The sequence below is a fragment of the Scylla paramamosain genome, chromosome 33, assembly GCF_035594125.1.
Source record: "Scylla paramamosain isolate STU-SP2022 chromosome 33, ASM3559412v1, whole genome shotgun sequence".
Lineage (NCBI taxonomy): Eukaryota > Metazoa > Arthropoda > Malacostraca > Decapoda > Portunidae > Scylla > Scylla paramamosain.
This window is the reverse complement of record NC_087183.1, coordinates 9108043-9124867: the sequence shown is the minus strand read 5'-3', so window position 1 is coordinate 9124867 and position 16825 is coordinate 9108043. Positions and strand designations below refer to the sequence as shown.

The 16825-nt window shown below is 43.0% G+C and overlaps 1 protein-coding gene across 1 annotated transcript in view; it reads left to right on the top strand.

Moving 5' to 3' along the window:
• The window catches only part of LOC135089637 (high-affinity choline transporter 1-like), a 167806-nt gene that overhangs the window by 133545 nt on the left and 17436 nt on the right, over window positions 1-16825 (top strand). Inside the window, exons 8-9 of the mRNA XM_063985496.1 lie at window positions 4773-4902; window positions 6865-6950. Coding sequence (XP_063841566.1) covers window positions 4773-4902; window positions 6865-6950 — 216 coding nt within the window. The remainder of the gene's footprint in view (window positions 1-4772; window positions 4903-6864; window positions 6951-16825) is intronic.

Sequence of the window (16825 nt, the reverse complement as noted above, 5' to 3'; positions counted from 1 at the left end):
CCTCATCTTCCTCTTCCTCCTCTTCCTCCTCACGAAGAAATCAAGTAGAAAATAAGTAATTGTCATACGTTCTTAAAGACAGGGGATCCCAGGTAGTGACACCTTACCTTTCTCCTCCTCCTCCTCTTCCTCTTTCTTTTTCTTCAATTACTCCTCTACCTTGCCGAGCTTCCTTTACCTCCACCTCATTCTTTCCTCTCCTCCAGTTTCCTTTCCCTCTCTTCTTCCATCCTAACCCTTTTCCCTATTTATCTCCACTTTTCTTATGTTATTTCTTCTCTCCTCTCATTTTCTCTCGTCTCATTTCGTCTCTCGTTTCCTTTCCTATCCATCCCTCTTCTCTCCTCTCCTCTCCTCTCGTCTCCTCTATACTCCTCTCCTCTCTCTTTCTTTTCTCTCCTCTCTTCTCCTCTTCTATCTTATACCATATTCTACTCTTCTCCCATCTCTTATCTTCTCTACTCTACTCTCCCCTACTGTCTTATACTGTCCTTTTATCTCTCCTTCTCTCCTATCCCATTTCTCTCACTTCTCTCTTTCTCTCCTATTCTTCTTCCACCATTAATTGTACTCTCTATCTGTCTGTCTATCTATCTATCTATCTGTCTATATGTCTATCTATCTCTGTCTCTCAGTCTTTCACACTCCCTCGCGAAGTCAATGTGCAGGAAGTTACGAATTTGCCGCCTTTTGTCCACCAGCTCTCCATTCCCCACCCTCAGTTTTCTCTCTGCGCTCACCTCAGTTCTCGCTTCCTTTTCTGCGTTCATCCGAGTTTTCCTTTTCTTCCTCGCCTTCATTTTTCCGTTTTCTGTCTTGTGTTTATTTTGGTTGCCGTTTTCTCCCTTTGGCCCTCGTAAGTATTCGTTTTCTAACTTGTGGTTAACTGGTTTTTCGTTTTCTTCTTTTCGTGTTCACCTTAGTGTTCGTTGTTCTTCTTCGTGTTCACCTGATTCTTCGTTTTCTTCTTTGTGTTCATCTTAGTTTTCGTTTTCTTCTTCGTTTTCATCATAGTTTTCGTTTTCTTCGTTTTCATCATAGTTTTCGTTTTCTTCCTTGTCCTCACTATACTCGTCTTTTCATGCCTCGTGGATACTCGTTTCTTTTGTTCATAATTCATCCTTTAATTACACTTTAATTTTCTTTAATTACCTTTTCAGTTTTTCTCATGACACTTCCAGCATTTTTATTTTATTTTTTCTCGTTTTTCTACACCTTTTAGACTTTTCGTTGATTTTATTATGTTTTACTCTTCTCATTACATTTTTATTCTTTTAATTTAATTCTCAGTTTCTTTGATCAAATCTCTTGTTTTTTTTTTTTTTACTGTTATTCTTTTACTTTTCAGTTCATTTTTATTGAATTTCCAGCAATTTCTTTCTTATTTTAATATTTCTCGATTAATCAAGGCTTTTCGTCACATTTCATGGCATTTGTCGATTTCACGATTAATTAGGTCTCTTTCATCACATTTCTTTTCGTTACATTTTCATCCTTGCTCTGATGGATGTCGAGCCTCTGAGTGCGTCACCAGCCAATCATCCCAGTTATCAAAGAGTTTGGGCCTAAAAACTCCTCGAGCTCTTCATAACACAGGAAAATTTCCTTGTTCTTTCATCACCTTCCTCTTTTGTTGAGGCAGAGGGAAACTTAAGATTATTTTTCGTTTTCCGTAAAAGTTTCCTTATTCGTACAACTCCCGACTCCCCTCAGAAGAAATATCGAGGCACTTCTGAAGTTTCATTAGTTTCTCAAAACAACTTGAATTTACACGGCAGCGAAGTTTCCTCTGAAGCATCGAGTCGGCAAGATTCTGAGACCGAAAGACAAATATCTAGTGAACTTAAGGGAAAGACAATGCTGGAAGGGTTACTGGAATCCCTCACTTAAAATTCCTATCCTTTAGTCAGACTTTACACGAGCAAGAAGGAGGGATAAAACAGAGACTAATTGGAGTCTCTCAGCCAGCAAGATTTTCACCTCTTGACTCCTGCACCAGACGAGGAAGGAGAGAAGACAAGGCAAACCTACTGGAGCCTCTAATTCATTTCAGTTTTTAATTCCTACGTCAGATTTCACGCGTGGGAGAGGAGACAAAACAGAAACTTAATTGAACCTCTCCTTCACTTCGATTTTTAGCACCAAAGTCAACGCTCACACCTGCAGAGAGGAATGACAAAACACAGACTGCCTCTCATGCAACCTTTTTTTTTTTTTTATCCTAGTGTTTGATTCCACGTGCGCAAGGAAGGCAGACATATAGGTTAGTCACTCCTCCAGTACTGTGTTTTGTATTTTCAGTCTCTTTCTATGTGTTTTCGTATTTTTTTTTTTTTTTTGGTGTGTGTCTTTTGTGTATTCCTCGTATTCTTATTTGACTTCTAGCTACGTTATTTTATTCTTCCATGTATTTTGTTTATCTTTTGTGTATTCTTTCCTTCATTTGTACTTACTATTTTGTCTGTGGAATAAGTGAAGGTGACACACACACACACACACACACACACACACACACACACACACACACACACACACACGATGTAAACTCCCTTTCATTTGTATTTTCATATATTTCGTCATGTTTCATATTATAGTATGTATTATCAAAATTTTACGTTTTAATTATTTTTCTATCAAACATATTTTTATATATTTTTCGTGTAGTTCATTAATTTTTACATATTTCACGTATTTTAGGTATTTCAGTGCAGCATCCATGTTTTTTTTTATAAGTAAAAGGAGGAAAGACAAATCAGAGACGTCTTACGACCCGTCATTCTTTAAATTCGGATCAAAAATCAAGTTACACCAGCCGTCACTGGCGTACTCTTGCCCTGCCTCCTCGTGTGTCGTCGCCTACAGCAGACCGAGCGAGCGAGGACTCCGAAGTAGCCAGCGAGTGGAGAAAAAGACAAATACTCCCACATTTTCCTTCCAGGCAGAGAATTGGGAAGAGAAAATCAGGCTAACACAGAAGTAGGAGGAAATAAATCCTTACATGCTTAAGTTTCAGTAAAGAAAAAAACGGTAACACACTGGGAAAAGTTTAAAAGCAGCAGTGCTCAAAATGGCAAAAATGTTTTAAGAAAATGTGTGCATGGTATGAACTTTTTCTTCTGTTTTCCATTTTGTTTATACCGCCGGAGTGTCGCGTGAGGCAATTGGGTTGTTTTTTACTGAGGGAACAATTTGCTAATGGACTTTTAAGCCGATCGCCTCTCAGAACAACACATTCGGTAGATTAATTAGGTAACCAAGTCGAGGATTCACTCCCCGCCTCCACTTCCTTCCCAGAGAGTGTGAAAAAAGGCTAAAAGAATTTGTGCAGCGTCTTATTCTTACCTTATTGCAACTTTGGTTCATTCGTGGCTCCAGAAATTTATGTCCGTCGTACATTAGAAGTAAATATTGTACACTTGAAATTTATGAGATAGTCCTACAGTAAAAATAAGCATCGTACCCCTGAAACACGTGACAGTCGTACGTTAGAATTGAATCGCCTGTATCTAAAAGTAGTTACAGAAAATGTACACTTGAAATTAATAATGTACTGCACTCCTGATATATGACTGCCGTACGCGTTAAAAATATAAATAAATAAATAAAATATAGTACTCTTAAAATCTATAAACAAAAGTCGTACTCTGAAAATAATTATCGTAGTTTTTTTTTCTTTATTTCTTTTGTAAATGAAGTGGCTGCGTTGATGAGTGTACTACGATTCCTCTGAGTTGAAATACCCTAAGCAAGGCTCCTCTCTCCGCTATTCCTTCCCTCCTTTCCTGTTAATCCTCTTAGTGAAGCACGTAATTACTGTGATGAGACTTGTCGTCACGTAATATAAATTCATAGGTTTCCATAATGTACTTTTCTTCATAGATGTTTCCCCCCCTTCACCACACACACACACACACACACACACACACACACACACACACACACACACACACACACACACACACACACACACACACACACACACACACACACGCACGCATCATTTCCTCCACCACATCTCATTCACACACGTACATCACGCCTTCCTTCACCTTCCCAGTAAGTCTAGATACTGATTGCGGAAGCCTAACACACACACACACACACACAAGGCATCACGCTACATGTTCCCTCAAGTCAACCAGCATCGTGTGACAAGGGAAAGAAGGAGAGAAGAAAATGAAGGAAAGATTACTCGCAGTCCATATAACGAGGCGGGGATGATGAAAGCCGTGAGTGGCAGGGCGCTTGGGGAGGCGGCCTGGCTGACGTGCTGGTGATGGAGTAACGGAGATATTGGGAGAGAGAGAGAGAGAGAGAGAGAGAGAGAGAGAGAGAGAGAGAGAGAGAGAGAGAGAGAGAGAGAGAGATGCTGTTAGGTAAGAGAAATATATATATCCTACACATTTCAGATAACGTAGATTCTCTGTTATCATTTCCTTGCTACTACTACTGCTACCACCACCACTACCACCACCACCACCACCACCACCACCACCAATCACAGCCACCACCTCACTAATACGTCTTTTCTTTTTCTCTCTATCCTCCTTTATTACAGCACAACACAACACACATTTATTTTTTTCCTTCCTTGGCAAACCACAATGGAGATAATCACACCAATAACACTATCCCCCTTCCCCTGACACACACACACAAACACACAAACACACAGACACACACACACACACACACACACACACACACACACAGATGATCAAGGTAACATCTCCCTAGTAATGAGGTTTCGTGTCTCTCTCGCTTTCCCTCAGGTATACTTCCAGCGGGTGTTGTCAGCGCGCTCCAGCAAACAGGCGCAGGTGCTCTCCTTCGCGGGCTCCATTGGGTGTATCATAATGGCCGTGCCCGCTTGCATCATTGGCGCCATTGCGAAAGCCACTGGTGAGTCTCCTGGCGTCCCTCAAGGCTGTTCTCGTTTTCTTTCATCTTCCTTTCTTGTCCCATTATTGTTAACTTTGGATTTGTAGGGGTAGTTAAGGTATTTTTGGCTCTAGTTAGTGGGAAATAGATGGATAGATTGATTGATTGATTTAATTCTTTTACTGCTTATCAATTTCTTCTTTTATCAATCATTTTCTTAGACACTTGTTTTTTGTATTAAACTTCCGTAAATATTTTTTTTTGCAGTCTCTTCCTCCTCAAAAAAAAAAAAAAAAAAAGAAAGAAATTCAACTTCCTGTTCTCTTTTTTTTGCCTCCTCAGTCCACAGCAAGCAATTTCCAGGTACAATACAGGGCAGGTCAACAAAGGGCGTCCGTGGAAATAAAAGGCTTAGCACGCCGCAGCAAAGGGATCACGTGGTGTCTTGAGGAAGTGTGGTTATCAAATATTCTGGAACTAAATTCATCAACTGTTTGAATTTTTTTTTCTTTTTTTTTATGAGTAGCATATTCGACCATATTCCGAATCACTGTCCGCACTGTGACCATCTTTTAAAGCCTCTAGTTGAAGTGACACTGGTCTTTAAGGATGTTCTTACGGTTCTAGTAGCAAATTAATGGGATTTCTATGTTATTAACAGGAAACACTATTAAGAATCCAGCTGTTCACCTCTACGGCCTTGGAATATATTTGTGGTGAGAGAGTATAGTGTTGCTGAATACGGAAGAGAGGGAGGAGGAGGAGGAGGAGGAGGAGGAGGAGGAGGAGGAGGAGGAGGAGGAGGAGGGGGAGGGGAGGAGGGGGAGGGGGATGTCTCAAATGAAGGGGGGAAAACTACAAAAGAAAGAATCAATAACAACTACAAGTATTACTAATCTCTCTCTCTCTCTCTCTCTCTCTCTCTCTCTCTCTCTCTCTCTCTCTCTCTCTCTCTCTCTCTCTCTCTCTCTCTCTCTCTTTCTCTCTCTCTCTCTCTCTCTCTCTCTCTCTCTCTCTCTCTCTCTCTCTCTCTCTCTCTCTCTCTCTCGTACAGAAGCGCACGTGGGATTCCCTGTCTTCTTTTTCACCGTAAAAAAAGAAGCATCTCACCAGGGGGGGGACCATAGTATCTCTTATTTCTCTTTGCTGAAAACATCCTTTGTCTTTTTTTTTTTTTCCCCTCTTGACATGTTATCATTTTCCTTCTTTTTTTTCTTTTTTTTTATGTCTGGTGCTTCTGGGTGTGCGTCGCTTTATTATCGTCCATCAGGAACCACTTGGGTACATTTGTAATAGGAAAAAAAGTCAGGTGGAAAAGTAAAGAAAAATGGCCCGGCTTCATCTTTCCAGCATCACAGTGAAGACGCGAGACACCTCACCACCCCACCGCCTCACCGCCTCACGTGGACAGTTACACCAGGATCCCTTTATTAATCCTCCCACGCACGCCTCGGTGTCTTGTCCGTAGCTGCTCCCTGTACGTAGCCGTCCGCTCTTTGTTTACACACAAAAGCCGGACTGCTTTGAACACTTTACAGGGCCCATTTCATCCTTATATTCTTCTAATCTTTTAACCAGTCCTTCAGCCATGTTGTTGTGGACAGCATGTTGTGTTGCTAGCTGTCCTCTTGTACGCGGTTGTCCTCCCGCCAACTGCACATGTTCAGAACCCAATGTTTACAAACAAAACCGTGTTGATACACCTGTCTGCCCACTGTTGTCCACAGCAGCATGGCTGAAGACTTCGTTAAAAGATTAGCTAAATATCTGAATGAAATAAACTCTATAAAGTAATCACAATAGTCAAGCTTTTATTTGCAAACAAGGAGCGGACAGATATGCAATTTACAAGGGGACAACTACGAACGCGACACTGGTACATTGGACGTCCTTCCCAGCGTTCACTTCCCTCAATCACGTTGCGTCGCAGCATGTGATTCAGGTGTTGCTCACCCCTCTCCCTCTCCCTCTCCCTCTCCGCAGACTGGGAGCAGGTTGGATACACGAAGGACATCACCCAGCAGAAGAAACTCGTGCTGCCTCTTGTGATGCAGTACTTGACCCCACAGGTAAGTGTCCCTCTTCTCTTCTTCCTCTTCCTTCTCCTTCCTCTATAGTCTATGCAATTCTTGTCTCTCTCACTACTAGTTAGTGTAGAATTAGTTACCCAAACAGCCTAGTAAGGACCTCAAGGTATGGTGCTGTTTGCTCTTCCTATGTATTCCTCCTCCTCCTCCTCCTCCTCCTCATCTTCCTCCTCCTCCTCCTCTCTCCTCCTCCTCCTCCTCCTCCTCCTCCTCCTCCTCCTCCTCCTCCTCCTCCTCCTCCTCCTCTCCCACAACCCTACTTTAATCCTGCTCGTTATCTTTTCTCTACCTGCTGCTCTTTGTCCTTCTTTTTTCATCTCTTCGTCTTCAGTCCTCCTCCTCCTCCCTCTTTAAGAGACAGACAGACAAACAAAAAAGACAGAAAGAGTGCCTGAACACTCTGCCAGGGACTCAGTATCCACCAGCTGACGCCTCCTTTAGGAACGCGACGCCCTGGACTCGGTTGTGTCACGCTTTCATTAATTATTCCGAAGTGAATACCTGTGTGACTTTTGAGTTCGGTAGGTGAAGACAAACCGGCAACTCGTCTTAGTTCAATCTGGTGATGGAGTTTCCTTTCCTCCTCCTCCTCCTCCTCCTCCTCCTCCTCCTCCTCCTCCTCCACTCCTCCTGATGACGCCCACGAAGGGATGAGAAATAGTGAGAAGGACGAAGGTTAATTATCTTCGCCTGGGGTTAAGTAGGTTAGACTTTTCTAATTCCAAGTTTGGTTTCCACGTCTTGCCCGCGCCTGCCGAGCTTCCGCCGCCCTCGGCCTCATTAGAGAAATAGAGGATACCTGTTCACCTGTTCCGCTCTGCCAAGTGTGTCGCTGCTCCGGCCTGGCCTTGGAGAGGCAGACGTAAAACAGACTTGACGTGTGTGTGTGTGTGTGTGTGTGTTGGTGGGTGAGTGGGTGGGTAGGTGGGTGTGAGTGTGTGTGTTCATGTAAGAGGGCCACAGGTCAAGGACAACAAAAAATAAATAAATAAAAATTAAAAATTAAAAAAAGGTCCACTTGAGTGCCACTTCCCATAGAGATGACAAAAAAAAAAAGAAGTTTTTAACAAAGGTTTGAGCGAGAAGTTCAGCTTTAGAAATAGAGATGGCAGTAGTGCTGTCAGGTTGAAATAAAGAAGGGAAATATAAAGAAGCATAGCTATTGGAGATGTCTTTTGGCTAGGTGCCAGAAGTCACGAGGGGAGTTAGATCTTGAAACATTTTGACACTTTTTATTAAGGAAGGAGTTTTTGGCTAGTTGGAGAACAGACTTGGCTTGATTCCGGGCAGAAATATAAAGCGCATGAGATTCTGGTGATGAAAGCCTCAAGTACCTTTTGTGGGCCACCTCTCTATCATGTATAGCACGAGAACAGGCTGTTTGGAAGGTACAGATCAAGAGAAAGAGTGAGGAATGTATGTCTCCATGCCAGACACTATCACCTCTATTATGCGCTCGGCACACAGAGACGGGTCTCTGACACGGAAGCAGTTTTCATTCCAAGGAAAATCAGAGTACACGCGCCGCCACAAGAAAGGCGTGACATGACGGATTAACATAATTGCCACGCGCCTGAGACACAGCTGCAGTGACAGAGAGAGAGAGAGAGAGAGAGAGAGAGAGAGAGAGAGAGAGAGAGAGAGAGAGAGAGAGAGAGAGAGAGAGAGAGAGAGAGAGAGAGAGAGAGAAGCAGACAGACAGACAGACTGGCAGGCAGACATGCAGCCAGGGAAAACAGAGAGGCAGGGAGGTAGAGAATCAAGGAGACAGACAGGAAGGGAAGCAAGGTACGGAGACAGGAAGGTGACCAGACAGCGGGGCAGGGAGACAGGAAGGTGACCAGACAGCGGGGCAGGGAGACAGGAAGGTAAAAAAAGAGGGATTAAAGAAGCAAAAGAATCAGGAAAGCGGAGATGCTGAAGAGAGTGGAGAGGAGGCGAGGCGGGAGGAGGCCAGGGGGTCGCGGTGATGGCTGGGGCAGGTTGGTGTTGCACGGATAAACAAGGCGATGGCGGCTCGTTAGTGGGATTGAGGTCATCAGTCGTGGGTCTCGTCAGATCCTTGCTTACCTCCGCAATAAGGTCGCGGGGAAGCAATGGGGAGCTTCAAAGGCCGCCCCGTCACACGTGGTGCCTCTCCACGACCCTGTAATTTTCCCTGCCTTGACTTAGTGAGTAAACAAGGAGGGCAGCGATGTTTTGACGTTCTTACTTTTGTACTGCCTTTACGCAACGTCGCTCTTATGAATAGATTAGTAGATGTTCTATCATCTCTATAGTGAAATAAAATAACGTCTAAAAATTTTCATAGGTGTATAGAATTACTATACACACTAAGCGTTGCATTGCTGTCCAGTGTGTCGCCCGATGAGGTGGAAAAGCCGGTGATCGAGAGGAGGCAACACGGACGACACCTGATTAAGTCTATTAATTTCACCTGGAAGACTGAATATCAATTAACTGGCAACAAACAGCAGCACTGCGTCATTACACGCTCATTAGGAGGGACTCATTAATATAAACAGCGATCCTCAACACTGCAGAGAGGAGTACCTGCGACTCAGACCTCGCCGCCGCACGCTGAGTGGGTGAGCTGAGGTGTGAGTGCTTCTTCCGCCGCCTCATTTGATAGAGAAGGGAAAGTGAAAACCGTGAACCCCACCAGCGTGCGAAGACTAATGGTGCTTTACGCTGCCTCGCGCCTCGTCACCCTCCTCGCATCACAAGTAGATAAGCAAAACGTTTATCCCTGACACACTCATTACAAACTTAAATGATCTCGGCGGGGACACATTACTGGCCTAACCCTCACCACCACGCCCACACTCACGTCCTCACATCCGCCCACACGTCACGAGTTTCCAGAGCGAGGGAGACGGTCATTCACATCCACCTCACCACCTTCCTCCCTAAACTTTGTCCCCTTTCCTGTAACTCAGTTGGACTTTCTTGTCCTGCCTCGTGTGTTATTTGTAGAAGGTGAGAGTGAAGCCTTCTTTCATAACCTACACGTTCCTTCTACCTGTCCTTTTTTCTGTGGTAGCTCAAATCCTCTCCCCTCAAATTCTCTCCTCTCAAGTCCTTTCCCTTCTCCATGTAATCTTTATCACTGTCCACCTCCAACACCCTTACACCACCTCTCTTATCCCTCACACCCTTCTTCCCTCTCCCTGTTTACCCCGTCTACCATATATTCACTCCCCCTTCTTCCACATCACTCCGCGTTGCTGTCCACCCATCAGCGCCCCTTCAGTTCCCTTCAACGCTCTCCTCACGCTCCGCCACGTCTTCGAGCGAGCCTCCACGAAATAGATGAGCGATTTACTTCAGGCCCAGCGCTTAGACGTAGGCGTGAAGATGTCTTATGGTGATGTTGCAGAGCTACATGTTATTAGTGGGCACCGTAGCAACATTCCACACCACCGTTCCTTCAGTCTCCCTGCCAGGATCCTCGCCCCTCAGACCCCAAACAGACACCCAAACTCCTCAGCTGAACACTTGCCCCTTCGTTAGCTTCTTGTTCTTTTCTTTCCAACCGTTCCTTCTCCTTCACTCGTAGATAAGTGATGGATGTGATGGACAGAAATAGAAAGATGAATGTGTAGATATGTAGGTAGATAGATAGATAGACAGATAAATAGATAGATGAAATACATAGATAGATAGATAGATAGATAGATAGATAGACAGACAAATAGGTAGGTAGGTAAATAGATAGATAGACTGATAAATAGACAGAAAATAAATACAAATTCTACAAAAATACTTCATTATAAGTTAACGGACGAATAAATCCTTGAAAATCACACCATCAAAAAAAAAAAGTGAATTGATAAATAACACCCAGCCTTTCCCGAGCGGTGTGTCCTTCCTCACGTGCAGCCGAGCCCCTCCTTCAGCACCTCAAGATCAGCACTCTTGACAATAACAAACGCTCAAAGCCAACGCCGCACCTAGCAATCACGCACATTCACGCGGGAGGAGGGAGCGGTGTCAGGAGCGTCAGGCCTCGCACGGGGAACCAGCTGGCAGGTCGGCGGTGCGATGTGGCGATGTGGGGGCGTGGGGATGTGGGTCTGAGAGCGAGGGATGTGTAGAGAGAGAAAGAGAGAGAGTGACAGAGATTTCCAAATAACTTCTAGTCTTTCTCTGCTTTTAGGTAATTATTTTTCTTTACGATTGTTTCCAGTGATAATGATAACTTTCCTTAATTTACGAACATGATGATGACTTTCCTTCGTGGGTATTTACAAAGATAATGACAAATCTCCTTCATAAGCGTTTTACGAAGATAATTTTGATAACGTTTCTGTATTTACAAAGATACGCAAACATGACTTTCCTCCACGTCTCTCCTCTCACGTCTTTCCTGCCACCTCGTCATCCTCCCATCACCCCCCCTCCCCCATCTCTCCACCCTCTCCCTGCGCGGTGGCCGAAGCAAAGGCATGTCTCTAGATTATACAAGAGCCAATATCGGAACCTGCGCTGGGATGAGGGAGTAGAAATGAGAGGGAGAGAAGGAGATGAGGGAATGATGGAATGAATGAGGAAATGAAGCAATGCAAGAAGAAATAAATGAGGAAATGAAGGAATGAAGGAATAAATGAGGAAATGAAGGAAGGGGTGAATGAACAAATACATGAGATAATGAGAAAATGAAGGAATGAATGAGGAAATGGAGAAAGAAATAAATGAGCAAAGGAAGGGATGAAAAAATTAGGAAATAATGAAGGATGTAAATGAAAGAGGAGGAAGCAGAGAAGGAAAAACGTGGAAAAGATGCAGTGAGTGACATCTGATACTTAGACTTGCGATCCGAGGTTTAGCTGGCGGCTGTATGTGAATAAATTAGTGTCCACAGGTAAGGATCATATTCCTACCTGTACCAAAATAACTTAAATGAACAAAGGATAACAATTAATATCAGTTTACATTTTTTTCTTTAATGGAGGAAGAGAAACACACACACACACACACACACACACACACACACACACACACACACACACACACACACACACACACACACACACACACACACACACACACACACACACACAGCAGCGCACTCAGATCCTAATATTAAAGCTGATTTGATGTTACTGACATTATTGGAGGAAGAAAACGTGACGCGGAAATCGATGAGGTGGAAAAGCACCAAATATTTTTCAGAAAACCATAATCTGGAAGGAGAGAGAGAGAGAGAGAGAGAGAGAGAGAGAGAGAGAGAGAGAGAGAGAGAGAGAGAGAGAGAGAGAGAGAGAGAGAGTGCGCATTTCACTTTTCGTTTCGTTAAAGGAAAGAGAATACGAGAATCCTTTGTATGAAATAATTTACTGTACACTCTCTCTCTCTCTCTCTCTCTCTCTCTCTCTCTCTCTCTCTCTCTCTCTCTCTCTCTCTCTCTCTCTCTCTCTCTCTCTCTCTTTCACTGCTGCCAATAAATCAGGCCTCACAGATGCTAGAGAGAGAGAGAGAGAGAGAGAGAGAGAGAGAGAGAGAGAGAGAGAGAGAGAGAGAGAGAGAGAGAGAGAGAGAGAGAGAGAGAGAGAGAGAGAGAGCGTGTATGTTTCAGGTGTTTGTAGTGAAGTTAATGGAACTCTTTGACACGTCTCGCGCCATTAACACCACAAATAGACCTTCCCTTGTAACACTCTTCCCTAATCCTTTTTCCTTTCTTTTCTCTCTCTCTCTCTCTCTCTCTCTCTCTCTCTCTCTCTCTCTCTCTCTCTCTCTCTCTCTCTCTCTCCTTTATCTATCTTCTCTATACACCAATTTCTCTTTCGTCTCCTTTTTTGTAATACTTCTCCTCTTCCACCTACGTACTGAATGATCTCTCGCGTCCTTTGTTTCGTTTCTCAAGTCACCTTTCCCTAATTACCGATCACGCTGAGACATCTTTACTTGACCCGCAGCCACATCCAAATTTTCGAACTGGGAAGAAATTGCCGAATGTGTGTGTGTGTGTGTGTGTGTGTGTGTTTGTTTTGTTTTTTCGTCGGTAACTTTCCTGTAGATGCTTATAAAGACTTCACGCATTGCTTCTGGTGCTGCTAATTGTTTCGTATCGCATTGGAAAAGGGTTAAGACACATCTGTAAGGAAGATTTTACTCCGCCTCTTAATTCATGTCGTGTGAAAGAAATATTGTCACGTTTCCTTCCTTTATGAGAGAAGTTTTGCAAGGGGGAGAGAGAGAGAGAGAGAGAGAGAGAGAGAGAGAGAGAGAGAGAGAGAGAGAGAGAGAGAGAGAGAGAGAGAAACACAGAAAGTTGAGATGGGAACGAAATGTATCTTGATTATTTCTATTACTTGTGTCAATGAGAGACATTCCCTGACACATGGCGTTCAGTAGGTCGCAGCAAGGTAATGAGTAGGGTACAAAGTGATTGACTGATTGGCTGATTGGTTGGGCGAAAGAGTGAGTGAGTGTTTGGTTAATTAGTTTCTTGCAACAAAGGGTCATATATTTCAGATTTAAGAGGATATACAAAGTGTCCGTGTGTGTTTGTGAGGAGGAATGCAGGATAGGGAAAACTGATAGATTAGAAACTGCATCACATTAGAAAGAAAGAAAAAAAAGAAGAAAAAGGAAACGCAGGTGTGAAAGACAAAGAGGAAACAAAAAAAAAAAAAGCAAGATAAGTGCAATTAACTCGACAGCTTAATTGCTACAAGACATCAGTTAATCGTTGGGACGCGTGATGGATAACACTTAGCGGGGAGTGGGCGTGAGAGGGAAGAGCAAGGGAAAATGACAGGGTGGGACAGACACAGATGCTGGAGAGAGACTGAGTGTGAAAAGTGTCTTGTATAACCGAGTAGATGATCTGATTTTTTGAAGAATTCTAGGCTCACTTGAGGGAAGATAAAGAAACGAACATTTTCAGAAGTAAGGAAGGAATGGACAAGGATATTTTTGGAAGTAAGGAAGAAAGGACACAAATAATGAAATAAATGACACGGACATTCTCAGAAATAAGAAAGGAAAGACACACACTTTCTGAAATAAGGAAAGAAATGTTAGAAAGCTGGGGGACAGATCTGGACACGGACGTTCTTGATACTACAAGAAAATAATAAGCCTGAATATTCTCGGAAGAAAGAAAAGAATGAACAAGTATATTTTCTGGAAAGTAAGGATAAGAATACGCACAGACACTTTCGGAATTAAGAAAAGACTGGAGGCCATCAGTACTTGTGTCTCCCCGCGCTCCTCTCACTGGCGGAAAAGTGTGTGTGTTGATTGCTTGGTGCTCCCACGCCTTGACTCATGGAAAGGGACCACTGTATGATGCCTTCATCGACACACAGCCTCCTCCTATTAACAACGATATATTTCCTGTGTTTCATGTAAAAGGACGAAATATATACGGCATTATATAGTTGACACACACACAGAGAGAGAGAGAGAGAGAGAGAGAGAGAGAGAGAGAGAGAGAGAGAGAGAGAGAGAGAGAGAGAGAGAGAGAGAGAGAGAGAGAACTCCCCTTTCTTGTGCTCCATGGGACTCCAGTTAGTCTCAATTCCCATCAAGGACTCCACTCCTGCCAGGAGCACCAGAGTGGCCGAGGGTTGTCCGAGAGCCAAAGTTTTCCTGTTAAGCTATCCACTAAACTTACCAAGTGGAGGCACAGACTGTGGGGCGGCGGACAGTGGGCATTGCGATTGCTTCATGACTGCCAACCCACCTTTATTTTTGGCGATAAGGTTTGATTTGGTCAGCGTAGAGTTGAGTTGAGTTGCGTTAGGGCAGCATACATGCTAGGTAAAGCCAGGTCACGCTAGGTTAGCAAAGGTTACGTTACGTTAGGTTGGGTTAGCTTAGATCAAACTACATTAGATCAGGTTTGGTTGTTATGTTAGACTCGGTTAGGTGATATCATATTAGTAAACCTAGCCTAACATATCCCCGTACTTAGCAAAAATTGCGGAGTTGTATGAGCGGAGTTGTATGACCTTCTTGTGACCTAGAGTTTCTTTAAGTTAATACAGAAAAAGATAAATAAAAAAAATAGAAATGAATAAGTAAATATATATATATATATATATATATATATATATATATATATATATATATATATATATATATATATATATATATATATATATATATATATATATATATATATATATATATATATATAAAACGATGGAAGAGGGGTTCCGTTACGTAATGTTATTTGAATTTCCTTCACGAAATATTTTTTAAATCGCTGATGGAGAAAATTTTAAAATTCCATCATATTTGTGGTGGATTCCCTCTTCTCTGAGAATGTGGCAGCTGGGAAATATTCATCATAAGTACCTCAATATTTCCTTGAAGAGCAAAGCCCGGGGTGGCGAGGCTGCTGCGCGGCGCGCCCTTAACTCTGTGTTGTGCTGAAAGAAATAAGTTACTTTAGGTACGATGTCCATTTTGATTCTGTTGACTTCCCTGCAGTCTTCATCTGTATTGAGGAAAATATGAACCTCGTCTTTGAAATATTTGAAAAGAAGAATAAAACAACTTCAATTTCCATTTTAATTTACTCTGCCTCTGCTGGTAAAGTCTCCATACCATCACTTCACTTGACCTCCTCCGTCCCTCCATCTTCATTTGGACAATATTAACTTTCTGCATTTCCTTCTCCTGGAGACACACAATAACCTTCTCGACCTCTCTCTTCCCCCTCCAACCTTCCCCCTCGACCCTCGCCCCTCGGCTCTCTCGTCCCATCCACAAAGAGCATCACAATGGTGGTAGATTGGAGTACTTCTCGAGGCGGCTTCCCATCTCCCTCGACGCAGCTACAAGGACTCTTCTGTCCCTCACTCCCCTTCATCTTCATTTTTCCTTCTGACGATGTAAAGGAGTCAGTTCCCGCCCACTCAGGAGGAATCTCTCCGCCTGGCTCTCTTAGCGTGATGTACAGCACGAAGCTACGTCTTGGGGACTAGCACTGATGAATGAGATTGATGTGAAGTATTGTGTAGTGTGTTTGTGGTGTTGTTGTACCTAACTGGTGCCTTTACTGCTATGGTTATCTTTTTTCTTTTTATAATTCAAACTAATAAAGAAATTATTTGCATGAATACAGAAAAAAGGAAATGAGATTAATATTGTTTCTTTTCTTTTCTTTTTTTTTCTTTTTTTTTTTGTTACAGAAACCTTCGAGGGATGATACAAAAATAGACGTCTAAAAAACAGTAGGTGATAACAGTTAAACTTGTCTAGCAGTGAGAGAGTTACGACGATGGGGGAAAGAGGCAACGATGGTGAATGTCGTACAGGACTTAAGGGAACGACAGTGAAAGTAGTCATGGTCACTGGTCGAGTTAACAGAATACTCACTTTTGTTGTGTCCATCTTTTCCTTCGCTCTAAAACCCTCCGATCTGCTAACAGTTTGCCAGTTGTCATTTTTTATATTTTTTTAAGGGGACCATCAGCTGATCGGAAGACGAAAAGACTGAGAGAAAACGCAGATTAAATTGGAACGGATAGCAGAAGATCACGTGACTTCTGACTATGGTTGTTGATTAGTTATTTTAATAGTAATGGTTTTGCCAGCGCGATGCGTCTAAAGTGACATTCGTTCTTGACTAACAAGCTTCTCTACGCCCACATCACCCACAGCAAAGACGAGATAATGATGATACCATAAACATGACCCATTTGCAGTAATACATGAGGGTGAGAGTTGCAGTATTGATGTCAGTGCAATATTTCAAAAGCACCGTTCGTTCGTAGCTCACAAACTTCTCGAAACCCTTGCCGACTCCATCAAGCACGTAACTTTACAGTAACATCACGTAAACACGACCGTTTCCCAGCAGTATGTACTCGTATGGAAGCTAGTATTCTGAGACGCCT